The 22,242-nt window shown below is 38.1% G+C and overlaps 1 protein-coding gene across 8 annotated transcripts in view; it reads right to left on the reverse strand.

The window, feature by feature from the left end:
- FKBP15 (FKBP prolyl isomerase family member 15) overlaps positions 1-22,242 on the reverse strand; it is a 51,159-nt gene that overhangs the window by 12,655 nt on the left and 16,262 nt on the right. For 6 of the 8 annotated variants that reach the window (XM_081067192.1, XM_081067196.1, XM_081067194.1 and 3 more), the window contains exons 5-19: positions 21,317-21,391; positions 20,882-20,980; positions 19,095-19,244; positions 17,883-17,951; positions 16,051-16,197; positions 13,436-13,578; positions 12,874-12,931; positions 11,392-11,499; positions 8,739-8,841; positions 8,163-8,269; positions 6,510-6,615; positions 4,981-5,090; positions 4,570-4,677; positions 4,021-4,115; positions 2,840-2,942 (exon numbers count right to left, since the gene is read on the reverse strand). In XM_081067192.1, coding sequence (XP_080923318.1) covers positions 2,840-2,942; positions 4,021-4,115; positions 4,570-4,677; positions 4,981-5,090; positions 6,510-6,615; positions 8,163-8,269; positions 8,739-8,841; positions 11,392-11,499; positions 12,874-12,931; positions 13,436-13,578; positions 16,051-16,197; positions 17,883-17,951; positions 19,095-19,244; positions 20,882-20,980; positions 21,317-21,391 — 1,581 coding nt within the window. The remainder of the gene's footprint in view (positions 1-2,839; positions 2,943-4,020; positions 4,116-4,569; positions 4,678-4,980; positions 5,091-6,509; positions 6,616-8,162; positions 8,270-8,738; positions 8,842-11,391; positions 11,500-12,873; positions 12,932-13,435; positions 13,579-16,050; positions 16,198-17,882; positions 17,952-19,094; positions 19,245-20,881; positions 20,981-21,316; positions 21,392-22,242) is intronic. The other 2 variants (XM_081067193.1, XM_081067190.1) reach the window with 1 other exon arrangement.

Below are 22,242 nucleotides of genomic sequence, written 5' to 3' on the forward strand. Positions count from 1 at the left end.
TAAGGGTGATGATGAACATGATTAAAAGGAGGTCAATAAAAAGGAATGGTAAACAAACGACAAAAATACCACATTAATTTCACCTGAACTGATGTGCTCCTATAAAAATTAGGAGCAATCAGAGGATAAGAAAGGCAGCAAGTGGTTGCTGTGCTGGTGACTAGCCTTGAGGTTTGGACAACAGCATATTTATGGGGTTGGACCACCTCTGCACTAGCACACTGCTACTGCCATTACTCCTCTTATACTGCTATACTTTACGTGCATTTTTCCAGTTGTTTGCTTTCTTATTATCACTCGTCCTCCTTATGTCTGTGGCTCAAGAGTTCACTAACATTAAAATGACGACCGCTTGCACAAACCCTGCAGCAGCTAAGACGACGGGAGGAGAGGCAGTGGGAAGGATGGTCACTCTCTCAGCAAAGGACAAGCAGAGTGGACGCTCACTAAAAAGCTCTTTTTATCTCAGGACCTTATACAGAAAGGCCTACTGGAAGCATACAAAGTAATACTCTCACCCAAACACACACACACACCTGCACAGAGATATAGTGAGGAATGAATAATGCATTACCAATGGTTATCTTTGAGTGGGAAGACTATGGGTGAGTCCTATTTTATGCTGGCTTATCAGTATTTTCAAAATTTTCTAGAATGAACAGATGCAACTTTTGTTATCAGAGAAAAGTATGTGTGAATACACATATGTATGTATGTATATATGTGTGTATATAATTAAAGTTTTATTTTTTTTTTTAAGTAAGGGTTTGCAATATCAAGTGAGAAAGGAAAACATCAAAAACCTATATAGTGGATGGGATGGCTCCCTGGTTACAAACCCTGAATCAAATTCTGCTGTTGACATGGAGAGCTGGGAAAAGAAAGCAATGACAGGAAGAACCAAGATTTCAGAAAAACAAATGAAAAAAACATTCAAGTTATAGAAGGAGGAAAATGGTACAAAGAGAAATGGCAATTTGGCAAAGGAAAGAGAACAGAGCTGACTGGAAATGAGACGCTGGGCAAGTCTTTTACTCTCCTTGGGCTTCAGTCTGCTCTTGTAAAATGAGAAGGTTAATGAGAGGACCTCTCATAGTTCTTTCAGTGTTACCATTATTCCATGGTTTTATTTGGCTATATTAATACTGTCCTAGAGAAAAATAATTAATTTAGTTTACCAAATAATCACTGAGCATGTAACTGTTAACGTTCAGAGCTGTCTGAAGGCACTGTCTCCAGGGATGAAAGGACCTTGATTATCTCCCTTTAAGAAGGGAGATATCATAGGGAAGACTGTTAAATAAGAAAGAAGTGGAACAAAAGAAAAACAGGGGAGACTCAAAGCTTGAAAAGTTTCACTGAAAAAAAGGTGACCAAGTGAAGCATATGGTGTTTGGTACCTGACACATCAAGAACAGTTGACAGCTGGCTGAGGAGATGCCCTCAAACAGATCTGTGTAAAGTGTGGTGCCTAGAAACTAGTAGGTATTTGACAGATATTAGCTGCTATTACTGGTTTTGTTATTATAAATAGAGTATCTACCAGGATGGATACACTGTGCCAGACATTTTTGGGGTTTATCAATATGAAACATTTGAGTGGATTAATAAGCTAATTCAGGTGTTGGCAAACTATGACCTCTAGGCCAGACTGACCTGCTATCTGTTTTTGTAAATAAAGTCTGGGAACCACTGAGCTAGAAAAAATTACAGCAATCATTTTACACCTGAATTGTGAGACCAAACAATTTATCTGGGTGTCTCTTGTGAGGCCTAAGGACTAAAAAAAAGAAAGAGTAAAGGAAAGAGAGAAAATAAACGTTGAGGAAGGAGACATAGTAAAAAGTGACTCTAGCACTGTTTAATGATATCAATGTCACAGGCTATGAACTTGATCTGTCCAGGCATTAGGAGTTGGCCACAACATACAAGGGAGGGTGAAAAGTAGCAATGGGAAAGAATCAGGGTCAGGACTGGACAGGGCTATGCAGGGCAAGGCACTGCTTATCTGAGGATAAAGGGTCAAAGACATTTCTCCACAATGCTATCGCTAAGAGAACACAAAGAAGTGGTAGCATGAGACATAAGTAAGGAATCCTCATCATTATCAGAATGTGAGAAAGTGAGTAAAGGCCACAAATGATAAAGTTCATTCCATTCAAATGTTCGTGTTTTTAAGAAACATTCAAATATAAAATCTAAACTACTTCTTAAACCTCTGAGAAAATAGCAGAAGAAAGGGTTGAGGTCTCCCAGCTGCCCAAACAAAAAAGAATCCATTCTGGATAAACAGTGTCACTGAAGCAAGGATGGGACGATGGGCTTCAGAATCAGTCGATCCCAACACAAGACCCACTGGAGTCTTCCTTGTAGCTACTCCAGGAACAGTTTCAAATTCCTAATTCTGACCTAACTAAAGTCAAACATCAGTGCTATAAATGCTCTGGAGCACACTAAACACAGAAGAGGAAGCAAACGAAACAATCTTAAATTTCACCAAAAACATTTGTTACATGGCATAATAGGCATTTTCTGTTGATTTTGTCAACAGAAAAAATTTAGTTTCTAATAAGCTGTGTAATTCTTACCTTAAATTACTAAGACCAGTGATTATTTTTGAGTCAACTTATTGCAAGGCATATTACAAAACAGCAATCTGGATGATGGATATACTGAAATCTGGATGATGGATATACTGAAATCTGTTGGAAGATTTCTAGTTCTCTTCCCAATGATGGCAAAAATTCTGCTGAAAAGCAGACTGGGAAGTACATACACAGGACCAGTCCTTAGCTCTTACACATCCTGACTTGGGCTTTTCTCTCCCCAATTACTTTACCTTCTCTTGCTCAGCATGCAATACTCTTGCCTGTGTGTTTTCTGTGGCTGTTTGAAGTGAGTTGTTCCTCTTCTCCATCATCAGGTTACTTTGCTCAACATACCTATGAAATAAATAGGGAAAAAGACATTTATCAAGCACCAAATGTACCAGTGCAACCCAGTGCACATTCAGTCCTCACAACATTGCTCTATAACCTCCATGAAAAACAATCCGAAAGTACTTTGTTTCCCTTAGATCTGCAATAACCAAGACTGGAGGCAGGAACCTGGACTAGAGGTGATTGCTCCGAATTTGCATGACGAAAAGGAAATGACTTCTAAGGGGAAGGGTGTGTAGTGAGGGGGAATGAAAGGGAAAAGAGACTGGAGTAAGAAGGTTGCAAGGAGGGAAGAAAAGAAGGCCACTTCCTGCGTCCTTTCACGTGAGAGACAAGATACACTAGAGAAGAGAAATATGGGAGAACGATTTTTTAAGTGAAATGCTACTACTATGCTATGACATGTACCCCTGAACATGCCCCCCAAATCTTCAGAGGGTCTAGCAAAATTACAAAATGCTTGAGTTCAATATGGAAATCAGTGAAGTTCTGGCTGATTAGTCAGCCTACAAAGAAGAAAAGAAGAGCTGATACCAGTTTTCTAAGTATTAACACTACTTTCATAGATGAGGAAACTAGGGCCAGCAAGAATAAACAAAGTGCCCAAAGCTACCGTGTCTCCCCAAAAATAAGACCTAGCCGGACAATCAGCTCTAATGCATCTTTTGGAGCAAAAATTAATATAAGACCCGGTCTTATTTTACTATAACATAAGACCAGGTCTTTCACATCACCATACCACACCCACTCCCCACCCCACCCCACCCCACATCACATCACATGGTCTTATATTAATTTTTGCTCCAAAAGACGCATTAGAGCTGATTGTCCAGCTAGGTCTCATTTTCGGGGAAATACGGTAGGTAACAACCGAGTAGAGCCAGGATTCAAACACAGGTCTACTGAGCTCTTTCTACTAAAATGCTTCTCAGAAAACAAGCAATATTTCACATGACAGGCAGGAAACAGAAATGGCAAAAACACAGATAAACTGCCCTAAACAAACATATTTATTTAACTTGGGCATTTACAAATTAAACCCTTTTGTCCAACCAAGCCAGTGCCCCGTACCTGTCATTACCTCTGATTTCGTTCAATTAGTTCACTAATCTTGTCATTCTGCTCTTCTATCCGACTGCTCTTTTCAAGGATCTCTTGCTTCAATCTTTCATTTTCCTAAATTCAAAAATCTATGATATGTAACTTAAGTTTTCAAGAGAAAAGTGCTAGATAAAAGGGAATCAACCTGAACTGTCACATATACATTATTATGTATTTTGAGACAAAAAACTAAAAATTATGTCTATATAGATATAACACTTAAAACAACATTGTCAAATTATACCCGATGAACACAAATCACTATGCCCAATAGATTCACCACATAAATGACTATAAAATGAAGCGAAATTCTGAAATGTGGTCAAAAAGAACTGTTTCCTCCTGCTATGTGGTGATAAATCACTTGGACCAAATGAAGCTATAATGGATTTTCCAGATTTTCCCAACTCAGTATAGCATTTATCACATGCTCTCGATTTCTGGAGTGGAAGTTTTAAAGGGTAAATACATCTAGAGAAACTGGAGTAAGACCCCCAGGTGGAGCGTTCTGTTTTCAGTCACTCTTCACCTGAATAATTCGCTGGATGTTGCTCATAATCATGCTTGTTTCCATAGTAACCGACAGGCTAGGAATGAGCCCGGAATTGCTGGCACTATGCTTCTGTAACTCTTCAACCTGCAAAAGGGATGGCAGGGAGACTTGGTGAGAAACTTTTAAACGGAGAACTGTAATGTACCCAAGGTAGGACCACTTTTTTTGAGGGGGTTAATGAGTTTTTGAGACAATCTCTAATGTAAGCTAGAGTTTTCTTCTGCTAACTGGATCCCAAAATAAAAACTATCCTTCTAGGGAAATAACTACTAACTACAATAAATACAGGAAACCAAGTGAGAGTTTACCTGTAGCTCTGGTTGCTCCCTGTTTATATCCCCTGCTTGTACCCCATTTTCAACATAGCTCCCACCCCAACTCGGTTACCTTAGTCATGAGATGATCCATTTTATCAGCCACCTTGCTGACGGCCATTCGAATTTCCGTGTTATGTTGTCGGGCTTCACTCATGAGAAACGAAGCCATGTCACCTGATCCTAAACAGAAATAATCCAAAAAGAAACTTAGGAAACTGGAGCAGAGAATACTGCATGAGGAAAACCAACAGCTCCTTCAGCAGCGGAAAGAAAGAAATTCACATTTCCAAGTACTAGCAAATACTGTGCATAATTCACACTGTTAGGAGACGGTGTAGAGCAGACAGAGGCAGAGGGCTTCAGAGCTAACAGGAACCAAGTTACACTCCTGCAAACTGCATCGGGAGTACAGACTGGTCCCAGGGCACACAAGTGCCCACTTGGGTCTGCCACAGCACTAGCAGCTCACAATTCTTCTCCAGTCGTCTAACTGCATGCCAGGCATTGTACCAGGTACCAGAGATACAGCAATAAATAAAATATGGTTCCTATCCTTGGTGAGGTCACAGTCTGGTGAGGGGAGACTCACATGTAAATAGATTATTACAACAGAGTGTTTTAAATGCAAAAAGTGGACCATGTACCAGGTACAAAAGGAGCAGAGAGAAAAGCAAGATTAACTCTTTGGTGACACATATACCCAATTATGTCTCTGGGAAGAGAGGAGGGAGGGATGGCAGCAATCAGGGGAGGCTACACAGAGGAGATGACAGACTTGATGGTTTCCTAGATGGAGAAGGGGCAGGACATCCAGACAGAGGTTCCATCCAGGAAACCCTTACCACCCCAGGACCATAAATTATGTTGGAGGATGTACTTGCTTCTTCCTACCAGTGTCCTAAGACCAAAGGTGATTACTATGCAAAAGACAGGCTGCAGAATAAGGCAGGACGCCATCCCAGCTGCCTGCATTTTATTTTGTTTTGTTTTCTACAGAAGATAACCTCTTGCACATGCATACAAGAGATCTGAAAAGTTACCCAAGTAACTGTTAATAACAGTTTCCTATAGTCAGGAGGTTTTAATAATGAAGGACAGTACTTTTCACTTTACACCCTTTTGTGTTGACTTTTTAATGAAAGTATATTATTTCCATCATTGAAAAATTTTAACGAAGTAGCTCTGACATATTGAACATCCACAGTCATCATGCTTTATCCCAATTTCCTCCAATGTCTTAGTATTTTCTATAAACTCTACAGAATCACTCTGACAGAGGAATTAAAAAAGGCGGCCAGGAAAAAAATGCAAGAAACAAAATCCACAAAGTGGGATGAGGGTTTTGGGGGAGGTGATGGACATATTCTAAAATTGGACTGTGGTGATGATTGCACAACTCTGTAAACTTATTAAAAAAACATTAAATTATACACTTAAAATGAGTGAATTGTACAGTGTGTAAATGATACCTCAACAAAGCTGTTTAAAGAAAGAATAACAAAAGGGCAGAGATCTATTGGAGTGAACATGGAAAAGGGGTGGGAGGAAGAACAGCACAGGAAGAGCAAAAGACGAGAAACTGAGGGGATCACTCCCTACCTTGAAAATGGGGAGAGTGTGAGAGCGGTGCTGGGTACAAGGGGCGAACAGGCTGCAGCTGGGTTGATGCCTGGGGATAAGCGTAGGCTGGCACACCTGCATAGGGCTGAGAAAATGCCAAGTTATAGCCGGTTTAAAAAACATTCATGTCTCTCTTTTCCGCTTAATTTGTCTTTGGTGGAATAAATTGGATAAGCTGAGAGGAGGCTCAAACTTACTGAAGCTGGAGATGAATGAAATCAGAGTTTGGTATTAGGTAAGAACTGCAGCAGGAGTGTTAGCTATGCAGCCCGGTGGTACCCGGTCACTTAAGTCCTACCCAGAAAGTGAGGGAAGGGTGTCTCAGATTATTTCCCAGTCCTTTGGTGATATGATTTAATTAAATAGGAATTCATTCCCCAACCATTGGTCTTATTGATGGTCTCAGAAATGTTAAAACTAAGAAAAGTTTCCACTGAGGTAAAAGGAGCGGTGTTCACTGAGATGTCAAACTAAATCCACCAGTGTCCAAAGGGTGCCTCTTCCCTGCTAGATTTAAATGCTTATCTGTGTAACCAAGAGATCTCATTTTCCTCTGAGCCTCAGTCACCTCAACTATAAAACAATAATAATACCATTTCTTAAGGTTGTTGTGCGGACTAAGTGAAGTGATACACAGGTTAAGTTCCTAAAACCTGGTAAGTTAAGTGCCTGGCACATTAAATGCTCAATAAACCGCAGCTATCATTTTAATGATGATGGTTATTCTTCCTTGAATTAAGGAAATCCAGCTCATTTTCAGGAATAGATGTAAGTACCCAATCATTATATTTAAAAAGAAAATCTTCATCGATAGGATAGTAATTGTCCATCAGGGAGTGGAGAGAGGACAAGTAGGACATTGTTAAATTCTGATACACCCCGTCCTAATGTGACACCAACCATCACTCCCACTCCTCCAAAGCAGTGAGGCCCATTATCATTGGGAGTATATCTTATCCATCAAATATACTGAGGCAGAAGAAAGAGTCCACTATGCTGGCAAACAGTTAGCAAAGCCAGAGAAGCTGCTACCACTGCCTTTTGTAAAACCTGAAAAAACCTACTTTAAGGGATCGCTTTTATTTTTTTGTTTTTAAGGAGGGCACAGCTCACAGCAGCCCATGTGGGGATCGAACAGGCAACCCTGGTGTTATTAGCACCGTGCTCTAACCATCTGAGCTAACCAGCCGCCCCTAAGGGATCGCTCGGTACAAAAACAGCTGTATTTTCTACGCAGCCTCCACGCTCTACCTATGACCACTGTACTGAGTATACTGCAGAATCTTAACCTATCAGCTATATGACAGAAAAGAACACAGAAGACATAAATATATCCCCATCAACTAGACAGGTGTGGGAAAAAAGGAAACAAACCTGGATTGTGCCTTGACTAGGTGCCAGGCCTTGTTCCAGGTGCTTTGCTTATTCTTGCATTTTAATCTTTACAACAACCCATACGGTAGGTAATCCTTTGACTGGTTTAGAGATAAAAAAGTGGTGGTTTAGGAAGGAGAAAAATTATAATCTCTGATTATGGAGAGCTGTTACTGTACAAATTGTGCAGGAAGAAAAGAGACTGACTAGAACCATAATAAGTTATAGCTATAACTGATAATTTTAAAATGTTGTTACCTGAAAGGACTGGCCATTTCCAGATACAGCTGAGTGGGACTCAAGAGATGCAACTTGCATTGAGGCAGCAGGGGGTGCTTGGAGCCCAGAGACAGACGGCTGAGGTGCTAAGATAAAGCGAGAAGTTTTCACCATTACCTGCCTTCGCTTCTAGGTACCAATCTGGACTAGCACCTTACACACTGCGGCTTTAGACTTGATCCCTCTCCTCACATAATCTCCTAAAATCAACTCTACTGAAGTCTCAGCAGGGGGCTGAAGGAAAGTGAGTGTTCTTAGGTGCTTATTACTCAGACTGACAATCCCATCAGCTGACAGGAAGTACAGAATTACACAGAGGGAGATATCACATTAGCTGAGTGTAGACTTCCAAAACTGACAAGGCCACGCATTGGAGGACACAGCAAACTCATCTACAGGTCTGAAAAGGCCCTACCCAGGGCCGAACTGGTAAGTTCTACACTCTAGTCCAGTTCTCAGTACTGAAACGATGCAGCCTACCAACATAAGGAACAGTGATGGTAACTTTGGTGCTGACTCAATTCAAGGCCACGGAGCCTCAGAGCGCTTCCTTACCTTGTGAGGTCATCTGTGGTAGCACTGGATGGGCTGGCTGAAAAGAGGGCTGGATTGATGGAGTCGCCACGGGATGGCCGGCTCCTTGAAGAGCACTCAATTCCTGAAACAGGCACAGGCATTTTGGTTACTATGTATGGGTCCTTAATTGAAGACTAAGGCTGACTGTCCACCCTAAACCTGCTTACAACACAGGATTTCGAGGCAAAGAAGAGGAAGGAACAGCAAGCAGGAAGGCAAGAGTTTAGGGCACGGGCTGTGGGGACAAAGCATTCTATTATGCAATACAGTAAGATCCCTTCTCCCTCTCTATAAATCATATCAAATAATTAAATATAATTTCCTCACACATTCTAAGTGGTTGATGTTTTGTTCTCTGAAGCGGCTAAAGTGGCTGCTCTCTAGAATGTATCATTTACCAAACCAGAAGTTACCTTAAGAGTGACCTAGTCTATTCCCACAGAAGAGGGGTCTCTTGCAAGGAAACCCAGGGAATAATCCAGCCTCTTCTTTTATGCCAAATAATCTCCACAGACCTCAAGGTACTCAATGAAAATCAGACAAGAGTAGGATTCTCTGTAACTCATTATCATTATTTTGGGATAATATAGTTTTACAGTGTTTTTCTCACCCATTCTTTCTTTTCATGAAAATCAAAGCAATGTTGGTCCCTCCTGTAACTCTAAACAAAGTTATCTTACTAACATCTTCCTTATGTTTGGAAGGAAAAGAAAAACCTGAGGCACAACATACAGTCACTGTGATCTGCTATGCATTACGGTTCAAGGGTTAAAATCTCTTTAACATTCTTTCACTTTGGAACTTCCTATTGTGCCTGATATTCTCAGAAATGTATTATGCATTTCTGGAAAAGCACCCCAGTTTTACATCGCTACAGCTCTAAATTAACCTAAAAGTATAAAAATAGAGTGAAAGAAATTACAGAGCACTGGGTTGCCTTTCAAGAGAAAAATGCTTTGCTTTACTTATTTACAGTATTTATACTATTCATAGTAACACAAATGTTTTGATATGACATCAATTAAAAAAAATCAGGTTACTAAGCAATACATAAAAAAGAACGGCCTTTTGTTAAATACGTTTCTTCTTTCTTTATAATAAAGAATAAGTAGCACTTAAAATTTTTAATAAGATTATCCAAATTTCATTTCCAGACAACAGGTAAAAATCTTATAACAACAGGCCACAGAAATCCTATCCTCCTTTAAATTTTAAATCTACTTAGAGCTTTTCCAAAAATAAATAATACAAAATTGTGAAAATGAAGCTTATTCCAGAAAGATTTTCTTAGGAATATGACCTTTGCTTTGTTTTACATCAAAGTGAAAGAGTCCTAAAAATCAATCTCTATTAAGCATTTCAATTCAATTGAGAAAGGATGGTTTGATTCAATAAGAACTAATCAATAGAAAAGAATTAAGTTAGAAATGTTATTTCATTATCACACATCACATTCCAGATGGATAAAAATTTTAGATCTAAATATAAAATAAACATTTCTTAATAATACATGATGTTTGTATTTGAAAGTGGGAAAGCATAAAGTCAAAAGCAAAAAAAAGAAAAAGTGATTCAATTGTAATGAAGTTCTTAGACCTTCAAAAAAAATCACACTACATACAATGCCAAGTAACACAACAGTGTGATCTTTAGTAACAGGTAACATCAGTGGGAAGACCAACATTTCCCAAGAGGACCTAAACATTCAATCCATAGGAGCTAAGCATCTTTATGGGTTGGGCATCAGGCTGCCTAAAGAATTTTTACTGACAACAGAGTTTCTTCCAGTAGAAGGCTAAACTACCTACTTAAAACTGCCCAGTTCTTGTGGTAGAGGTATGAAATTGCTTCCATGTCTCAGAGGAAGTGTTAATCACAGTAGAAATACATGTACTGGGCTGGCCCGGTGGCTCAGGCGGTTAGAGCGCCACGCTCCTAACTCCGAAGGCTGCCGGTTCGATTCCCACATGAGCCAGTGGGCTCTCAACCACAAAGTTGCTGGTTCAACTCCTCGAGTCCCGCAAGGGATGGTGGGTTCCGCCCCTGCAACTAAGATTGAACACGGCACCTTGAACTGAGCTGCCTCGCCAATGGCTCAGTTGGTTGAAGTGCATCCTCTCAACCACAAGGTTGCCAGTTCAATTCCTCGACTCCCGCAAGGGATGGTGGGCAGCGCCCCCTGCAACTAAAATTTAACACGGCACCTTGAGCTGAGCTGCCACTGAGCTCCCAGATGGCTCAGTTGGTTGAAGTGCGTCCTCTTAACCACAAGGTTGCTGGTTCGACTCCCACAAGGAATGGTGGGCTGTGCCCCCTGTGACTAGAAACGGCAACTGGACCTGGAGCTGAGCTGCGCCCTCCACAACTAAGACTGAAAGGACAACAACTTGACTTGGAAAAAAGGCCTGGAAGTACACACTGTTCCCCAATAAAGTCCTGTTCCCCTTCTCTAATAAAATCTTAAAAAAGGAAAAAAGAAATACATGTACTAATACCAACCTGTATTGTTTTGAATATAAGCTCTCTAAATAATGATTCTGGGTTAGAGACAGAAAAAGCAATAATTCAAACCAAAGGAACAGAAGACAGCAACATCTGCAGTATTCATTCTAATACAGCCAAGGGAACATACTTCGATTTCCGAGTCATTGGAATCCAGCTGTGGTGGAAGGATGGGCAGCATAGGCTGGCCCATTTTAGCCATCCGAGAGATCAACTTGGCCTTGACTGTATCTGGATTCTAAAATAAGGAGAAAATCATAAAAATCACTGTAATCAAGGTTCACTAATTTCAGTCAGCTCTGTCTTTAGCTCTTGTATCATATCCAACAAGTACCCGTGCCATATCTATTTCAAACCATTTCTTCTAGAAAATGAGTTTGGTTGCCTAGAAGCATACATGGGTCATATATACTAATAGTAGTAACAATAATTCCCAATATATTTGGAATGGACAAAGTGGTTTCATATGTACTACTTCATTTCACTCAAGTCTCCCACCAGGCATAATTATTCTCATTTTACAGATGAAAAACTAAGGTACAGATTAAGAGAGGGAGGTATTTTAGATGATAATGCCTCTCAAAAGGCTGGGACCAATTCAGTAGATATTCAGAAGAGATTTGGGGAGAGAAGGAAACAGGAGCTCTTTGTTCTACACTGTGGTTCACTGAACTCTGAGCTGGCACTGACTCCACGCTACACCCCAGTGTAGTCACACTGACTACACACTAGCCCCTGTGCTAGAAGCCTCTGGATCCATTATCTGGTTCAAAGTCCAGCTTTCAGAGTGGAGAGTGCATACCTCTGAGGGGCACAAGGTGATCCATTGAGTACAAAAAAAAATGATCATAACCTCTATTTTTCAATTCTTTTTAACCTACAGTAACAAGACATTAAGCCTGGTTACAGTGGTAGCCAGTACTTTATGTATATAATTTGTAAATAGACATAGACTGGGAATGTGTGCTCATTTTTTTCTTAACTGATGGAGGCATATAATCCAAAAAAGTTGGATCAATCAAGAGAGGACTAATTAATTATATAATCATATCCACACAATGGAATATTGTGATCTAGAGACAAAATAAGACTGAGAAAACTTTCTATATACTAACACGGAAAGACACTGTTATATGTTGTAATATGTAAAAAGCAAGGTAGGTAATATATACAGTATGCTATTTTTTGTGGAAGAAGGGGCAGAAATAAAATATACATTCCTATATGCTTGCGTCTACATAAAGAAACATTGAAAGAATATATAAGAAACTAATAAAAGCAATTACCAATGGGGGTAAGATGGAATGGGGTAGATGGGGACAGGAGTGAGAGTGAGTCTTCTCAGTGTATACCTTGTTATATTGTTTTGATAACTATACCATATGAATGTAATTACCTATTCAAAACAAAAAATAAAATTTAAATGTAAAAACAAAAGAAAAATGATTAATTTTATGCTATGTGAATTTTGCCTCAATCAGAAAAAAAGAACTATAAAAAAAGAACAGAAAAGAGAAAGGCTGGAGACCAATAGTCTACTAGAAGTTACTGAAGCTTAGAAATAGGCAACAAAAGTAAACTGGGGGTGAGGGAGACATACTCGTATACTTACTGTATTTATCGTAAGCTGTTCACTGAGGGAGTTAGATTTGGCACGAAGAGCCGGCTCCCTGAAAACAAGTAGACATATCCAGAGATGAAAATAAAATCCCTAATCATGAGTCCAGGTTATACTGGATAAACAAAATGTTTTTGAAAATGTTTGTCAATTTAATAGCTGTAAAACAGAATTTTAACTCTTTAGTTTGCATAATCTCTGAAAGCTAGTGAAGATTAATCATTTTCTATCTAAATGCTTATTATCTACATTTCTTTCCTTCGGTAAATATTTTGTGATTATGCCTTTGCCCAAATTTATTCCAGGGTTTGGCAGGTATTCTTAAATATCTGAGTTAGTGCTTTTACAGACTATGAATATTAATCCTTTATCAGAAAAATCTGATGTATTTCCCCATTTCCTTCATCCCATTTTTTCCCGGTTATTTACTTTTTTTTCTTTTCTTCTTCTTTTTTTTTTTTTTGTAGTTTTCAACTATACCTCTATTTCTGAACCCCCCTCTTAAGAATAATTTTCATGGACAATAAAAGAGCCTGATACAACATCAGTATCTTACCCTGATTTGAAAGGCACAGACGTGGGTGGTGACACAACAGGATCAGCAGGGAGGCTGTCAGCACCAGGTATGGGAGAAGGGGCCACAGAATCCCGGGAACTAACACTGTGCCCATCAGAGCCAAAATCTCTGGCAAACTTCACCTAAGGAAAGAACTCATAGGTGGAATATAGGCCACCAAAAAGGGCACCCTTCCCCTTCCATCCTTCTTGCATTTTACTTATTCTTCATTACACAAATCACTACCTGTTCACTGTAAGCAAATCAGAAAATATAGATAAGAAAAAAAAGAATCACCTGCAATCCAACTACAGCAACAACATCTAAGGATTTTGGATGTAGTATTTCACATTTATATTATCTATGTGTGTGTACGTATGTATTTTTTACAAAAATGGGGCCATACTGTTTTGTAATCTGCTTTGCTCACTCTCTGATGTATTTACATATATCCATGTAAATGGAAATTATTGACCGATAACATCACTTTTTAACTACTAGAGCATGTCTAATTTCAAGGGTCATGCCCTTAACTGTTATTACTTCAAAAAAAGAAAAATCTCCAAAGGATTTTGAGAACAGAAGACATAAATATCTATGCTATTACAAAATATATTTCACCAATCCCTAGCTGTTGGACATTCAGTTTATTTCTAATTTTTCCTATTACAAACAATATTATGAATAGCTTTCTATCTGTATCTTTGCACATAATCTTAAATATTTCCAAAGTATAAACTCCCTGAAATTAAACTGTTGGATAAAAGGTATGCTCATTTTTAAGACTTCTGATATATACCATTCAGTTTCACACCAGCCAGGGCGAACTACTTTATACACTATAAGTAACGTAAAATCTTTCTCAACATTCTTGTCACACTGCGCATAATCATTTTGTATCTGCCCTGTCAATTTAATAAGCATATCAATTTGTAATTGATCATTGGTAAAAAAAAACCACACACAAAAAAACCCCTTTTTTCTTACTTTTACAAAAATGCTAGTCTTGATGGATATAAATTGGTTTGTTATCTATTACCTGCCATGATTTCTTCAAACTCGAAGGAAAACTGAGAGAATATAACAGCTGTAAAAAAAGGCAGCTGGAAGCATGTCAGTGAAAAAGGGCTGAAATGACCCAGTAGACAAAGGTTTCCAGTTAGGAAAGAGTCACTGAGAAGAAAAGCATATCCTTTCTCCGTTGTATCAGGAATAATAGACACAGTAAAGATGGCCATAATATTTGTTATTTGTGTTGTATTTTATAGTTTATGGTCACAAACACTATCACATTTGGACCTAAAAATCAGTGTAAAGCAAACAGGGTCTTTTTTTTCCTGAAGGGGAGGAGGGTAGCATTAATTAATCACAATTTGTTACACATTTTATCATAGACATCATCCATATTCATGATAAAAATTGTAAATGGTGGGCGGCCAGTTGGCTCAGTGCTTAGAGCGCAGTGCTCATAATACCAAGGTCACCGGTTCAATTCTCACATGGGCCAGTGAGCTGCGCCCTCCTTCACAACTAGACTGAAAACAACAACTTGACCTGGATGGAGCTGAGCTGCACCCTCCACAACTAGATTGAAAACAATGACTCGACTTGGAGCTGAGCTGCACCTCCCCACAACTAGATTGAAAAAAAACGACTTGACATGGAGCTCATGGGTCCTGGAAAAACACACAGTTCCCCAATATTTCCCAATTAAAAAAAAGAGTTGTAAATGGTACAAAAGTGTAGATTGTAAAAAAGAAAAAGTTGAACTCCATTTCCATTCTCCAGAGAAAATCACTTTGAATCAGTCCTTTTAGTGCTTCCAGAAATTATCTATGAATATACGGGCACATATACATAACATATACATAGACATATATGTCCATATGTAGGGCTGTGTAAATATATTTGTGTACATAGCTTGTGTACATATCTATATGTACACAAATAAATATATTTGTGTACATATCTATGTGTACACACACACAAGACCATACTATACACCCTGTTTTGCAACTTCCTTCTTTCACTTAATACTAGATTTTGGGTATTCTTTAAGAGCTATATAAGTATACTCTATGAAAAAAATCATAACCAGTCTCTTAATAATGGACACTTTCTTGTTTCCAGTTTTTTACTGTTACAATGTGGCAGAGGGAGGAAACTATGTATCTACGTACATGTATATATATATATCTATCTATCTATATATATATATATATAGATAGATATATATATATATATATATGTATACCTATCAACACATAGATATATTTACATACTTATGTGAATATGCTGATAGGATAAATTTGTAGCCAAGGAATTATTATGTCAAAAGGTAAGCGCATTGGGTAGGAATCACTATTTTAAGAACAAAATTTAAAAGTTAGTGTAGAGAAGTGATTTGCTCAGTCACGACCTTATCTAAACTCTGAATAGACAGCCAGGAAGGACATAAACCTTCATCTTTAGATTCCAAAGCTGTTGTTCTTTCCAACTATATCATATCTACTTTAAAAATAAATCTTTAGAACCTGGTTTTCAAACACACTTATTCATTGCACTTAACTAGCAAAGAGGACTCATCAAACACAACACAGCACAATTTTACTCACCCGCCTAATCTCCACCTCAAATACCAGGATTGAGTCCGTTGACTGAGTCCATCCTATTACCCCTTCAGAGCCAGCAGCACAGGCCGGAGGGATGATAAGCAACCGCTTCCCTCCTTTTCTCATGCCCAGCATTCCATCCTCCCAGCCCTTTAGAAATCAGAGAAGGCGAAAAGCTCATCAGACACAAATCTCCTCATAAGAAAAAATGAAGTACCGGATCATCAAGTTTCACTCATCTATACTTTCAGGTCTGGACCTCTGGAGCAAGCTCAAATTCAACTACCATCTTCCCCCACCTCCATACTGGTTATAAAAGTATCTAGAATGCTGCTTCTAAATTCATTTGTAAAAGCCAGCCTATCGACAGACGGATGAAATATATTTGTCTTAGATGATGAGAGAAACTGGGAAGAATAGAAGAATGTCATTAAAAGAGAAATAAAAGCTACCATTTATTAAACACACTCTGGCAAGTGCCTTACTCGCATTATGTTTTTTATCGTCCAAAATAACCTCATAAGGTTAGTGGCATTATCCCCATTTTACAAATGAGAAGACAGAGGCTTAGGGAAGTTAAGTAACTAGCTCAAGATCAGACAGGAAATCATTAAGCCAAGATTCAACACCACATCAGTCTAGTTTCAAGAGTCATGTCTTAACTTCTATGATCTATAGGAAAAAGTCTCCAAAGGATTCTGGGAAGAGTCATCAAACAAAGCTATGGAGAAAACCTTTTTGCCACATGGATGAATGAGTACTTTACAATGCATCAGTATGCCCTGACAACAATACCCCACATATGTAAAATACACGTTATGTTATAACACACTTGCACAGTTGGTAAAGAAAATATTCACAACATGAACCTGGGTCCTCAGATTCCAATCCCAGTATTCCTCCTGCTATGTTATAGGTGTGCCTCCCCACAATGATTGGGAAGTACTGATTAAGTATCCCAGACAGGTAAGGCTCAACCCATATGACACACTTCAAGAAGAAAGTTTCACCGCTTTCCCTATTAGGCTATACATGAAGGATTTAAAAATATCTTCAGAGTCACAGGATGAAAAAGAAAGGGTAGGAAATACAGGGGAAAAAATGTACCCATTTTCAATACGGTAGTCCCCACCTTACCTATGGGGGATATGTTCCAAGATCCCCAGCAGATGCCTGAAACCACGGATAGTACCAAACCGTGTATATACTATGTTTTTTCCTATACATACATACCTATGATAAAGTTTAACTTATAAATTGGGCACAGTAAGAGATTAACAATAGTAACTAATAATAGAACAATTATAGCAATATACTATATATAATAAAGGTTATGTGAATGGCTTTGGGGACATTATTAAATAAAATAAAGGTCACTTGAACACAAACACTGCAATACTGTGACAGTCGCTCTGATAACCAAGATGGCTACTCACTGGCTACAGGGCAGACAGTGTTTAGAGTGTGGATATGCTGGATGAAGGGATGATTCACATCCAGGGCAGGACGGACGGAGATTTCATCACACTTCTCAGAAGGGCAAGTAATTTAAAACTTATGACTGTTTACTTCTGGAATTTTCCATTTAATATTTTCAGACCACAGTTAATCAAAACCATGGAAAGTGAAACAGGATGGGGGAGGAGAAGAGACTACTGTCTCATAGGTAAAAATCCCCCAAATGCAGATAACATAACATATTTTCCCCTCTTACTTTTTAACCAAACCTTTCCAGACTCTCAGAGGATATCCAGGTTAGAAATTTCACAAAATTCAATCTAAATTAATCCCACTATAATTTATGAAACCATGTAAGAACACAGTGAAGCCTTTACCTTGATGACTTTTCCTGAGCCTAATTTCAGGCGAAGCAGCTTATCTTTGTTAGCAGTGGAACCCAAAACCTGCAATTTGGTCAAAGTAAATGATAAATGAGGCCAACCAATTTCAAAAATAATAATTATTATGATATGCAACTCAATACATACAATCAGCTCTAATGAGTCTTTTGGAGCAAAAATTAATATAAGACAGTATTTTACACTATATTATATTATATTATTATATTATATTATATTATATTATATTATACCTGGTATTATATTATATGATATGATGTATTATATAAGACTTGGTCTTATGTTACATTAAAATAAGACCGGGTGTTATATTAATTTTTTTCTCCAAAAGACACATTAGAGCTGATGGTCCGGCTAGATCTTATTTTCAGGGAAACACGGTACCAACACAGTATTTCTAGAATAGGGAATGTTAAATATACTGGGAAAATAGTTAAGAGACTTGAAAAGACGGGACAACATCATGGCTAAAGGGTGTTATCACACTGAGTATCTCTGAGGCACTGATTTTCCAGGTTTAGAAAAAAAAGTTAACCTCTACCACCATGTATTTAAAAGCATTTTTCATCTATGAAGAATTTTCAAATAAATTATCTCATTTAATGCTGACACCAATCCTGCTACTAACCACTGACCTCCATCCACCAGTGAGGGGCAAAATAAATATAAGAGCTTAAAAGACTTGACAAGGTGACGTTAGGATAAAATTGGGATTTGAATCCACTTTTTTGGCTCATAAAGTTTTTTCTGTCATACCATACCGCTTTTGTAGTCTTAATAATATTAAAACACAACAAACACCACCTATTTTACAGTAACTGCTATAAGAAAAACAGAAACTATGAGGAAGGTCTAGAAAGAAGTTTGAAGACCTAATCCCATAAGAACACATTCAACTTTAAAACTGGTATAGGAGGACAAGACATACATACAAGTGCACAATTACCAAAAAGAATACTTAGGAAACTGGTTTCCATTTTCTCTAAGTAGGAGTGACATAGTGGCATGGAGCAGATTTTATGCATTAGCAGGACATGACTATGCCCCCAAAGCAGTCGTAGTGACTAAAGCAGGGTTCCTAAAGATTTCTATCTTCCAACAGGAGAAAGTTATAGTAACACTACCTTACATTTGAATACCCTCATGCTATTTAAATTACAAAAGAATTTGCAAGGTACCCTTTCTTACCTGGCCCAGTGCATGATTTTGGAAGAGCCAGCTGGTATAGGCCACTTCCAAAGAATCTCCAACTTCTACAGCAGGGCCCTCTGCTACAATGAGGTCCTGTGAGAGCACTGCATCCAGGGAGGAAGTGCTGTTGCACTTGGCAATGCACACCTGCGAGCCGAAATCAAAGCAGCATAAACTTAGTTTAAACTCAGTACGTACTCACTCCATTATTGCTAATGTTGTTTTCCGAACAGTGATGTCCACCAGTAAAACAGATCACATGTTTAGAAGTACACCATTCCAAAGTCAGTCATCGTGCCAGGAATCAAAGTTTCTAAGAGTATAGTTTTGGAGTCAGACTGTCTGGGTACAGAACTGGGTTTATTAACTGCCACTTATTAACTTATGACCTCGGCCAAGTAACTTAACCTCTGTGAACCTTATTTCATAGAGGTTTTTTGTAAAATGGAGATAAAAGCTTTGCATATCTCCTAGGTAGTTATGAAGACTGAGCTAATATAAGTAGAGTACTTGGCAATTAATAGTAAGTATACAAGAAACATTAGCTATCATCACCATACTGATTTACTGCTTCACTATTTGGGAACCTAGAAAGAAAGAGAGAGTCTAAACAAATTTCTAAAAGCATTTTTAAAGACAATAAACTAGAAAAAAAAGCCCTTTACAAAACCATGTTTCATTCCCAGAATTCATCTCTCTACCTCCTACAGATTTAGCCACATTATCTTAGCATAGATCTTAGATAAAATCAGACACATCTTATGAATAATTATTCTATAGTCAGTGTTTTTTTTGCATTTTAGTCAATGTTTTAACATAGCATACATAGAAACTTGCTACTCATTTTCTTTAAAATGTTTCATTGTTGTAATCAAATAAATGCTAACTGAAACAATGAGATACCTTTTTTTTTACCAAGCAAATAAGACTAAAAGGAAAAAAGATAATAATTCTAAATGTCAGCAAAGGTATAGTGAGAACTGACAAGAATGTGAAGTGGTACAGTCTCTCTGAAAGCAGTGTGCCAAAGTCTACACAGAACCTAAAAATATCCAAAGCCTTTCCCAATCTTTCACTTGTAGAAAGCTAGCATAAGGAAAAAATGGGGGGGGGGGGGCAGGAATCACAGACTTATATACAAAAATGTACAGTTATCATTTATTTCAGAGACTGAAAACAATCTAAATGCCTAAAAGCAAGGAAAGGACTAAATAAATTAAGGAACATTCATATTATGCAGCTTTCAAAAATGTTTCCAACTAATTATTCATGTGGAGGGGAAAGATGCATCATATATTGTTAAATAAAACAAGCAAAATACAGAACACTTAAGGACCATACCTACTTACATATATTATGTGTAGAAAGAAAAGAAACATATTAATAGTGGTTTCCTTGGGTAGTAGGACTATGAGTAATTTTTTTAAAAATGTTTTTCTAAATTTTCTACAGTGATAATGAGCCAAAAATTTTTAAATTCCTTTTAAAAAACACAACTTTTAAAAAACAGTTTTATTCATTCCTTAATTTATGAAGTGGAAATGTTTTAAAGAACTAAGTTTATATTAACCTTTTTTCTCTTAAAGTCTCATTTTCAAACAATTTCAATAACATTCTTCTTATTTCCCTGAAATACAATAAGCGCAAGTAACATTTAGTGGGGTTTTTTTATGCTTGCCACTAACAAAATAGAGCAGGTTATGGGTTTTCCATATAATTTCCCCAAATCAAGGGCAATCCAAACTAGTGTTTGGCAATTCACAGGAAGAATAAGATGGCATTACCTGTTTATTGAACTCCACGGCAGCCTTTTCCAACTCAAACATGATGGACCAGTTTTGTCTCTGGTCATCATAAAAGGTGCTATAGTTATTGGGCCGAACCTAGGGAAAGGAGAAATGTTGGAATAACTCAACCAAAGGCGGCACAGAAGATAAATTTGACTGCCTGAACTCATATAGAAGGGCCTTCACTCAGATGGACCCAAAGAGAGATGTCAGGGAACTTTCTTATTCCCTCCCAACCTCCACCAATCATCCTTTAGTCCATATTCCCAGAAGGCAGCCTGGAGACCTTTCCAAGAGTCTCTGTTAAGATACCCACTCTGACGTCCAGGACTGAAGCAGTAGATCTGATTCCCGCCAGGTATGCACAGACTAATCTCTCCTACAAACCTACCCCAAAGAAACCAATGATTCTAGTATGGAAAGAAGTCTTACCATTAGCTCAAAATTCGGATGAATCCTGGCAACAGTAACCGGCTGCTGTTGACTGATATAAAGAAGAATCTTATACTGTACTCAAGCAAAGATGGGCAGAAAAAAGAGAGAGAACAGAAGTTAAAAAGCAACACAAAAATCAGCTGTTAGATGTCAGAGGTTGTGCTTCACACAGGCATTAAAACTCAAAAGTCAGTTTATCCCTTCAAGCTTAGATTTTAAATTATATCTTCTCACTATCCACTTTAATCTCTTTTCAGTTTGGCCTTACTCTGTAACTATAATTAGCAGTGTCTTTATTCTGTTGGTGTTTTCATTTGCATGAGGGGTGACTACGGGAAATACAAATGGCCAACAGGTACATGAAAAGATGTCAACATCACTAGTCGTTTAGGGAAATGCAAATTAAAACCACAATAGGTACCACATCACACCTACTATAAAATAACTATAAAAAATGGAAAAATATGAAGTCTTGGCAAGGTAGAGGAGAAATTGGAACCCTCATATATTGTTTATGGGAATGTAAAATGGTATTGTGGGAGTTCCTCGAAAAGCTAAAGACAGAATTATCATATGACCCAGCAATTTCACTGCTACTATATACCCAGAGAAGTTGAAAACACGGACTCAAACATGTACTTGTATGCCATGTTCACTGCACCATTACTCATAACAGCCAAAAGGTGGAAACAACCAAGTGACCATCAACTGATGAATAAACAAAATGTATTACATACATACAATGGAATATTCTTCAGCCGTAAAAAGGAATGACGTTCTGACACATTCTACAACATGGATGAATCTTGAAAACATTATGCTAAGTGATATAAACCAGACACAAAAAGACAAATACTGTATGATTCCACTTCTGTGAAATATCTAGAATACGCAACGTCCTAGACACAGGAAATAGAGCAGGG

The sequence above is a fragment of the Rhinolophus hipposideros genome, assembly GCF_964194185.1.
Source record: "Rhinolophus hipposideros genome assembly, chromosome: 11".
NCBI lineage: Eukaryota > Metazoa > Chordata > Mammalia > Chiroptera > Rhinolophidae > Rhinolophus > Rhinolophus hipposideros.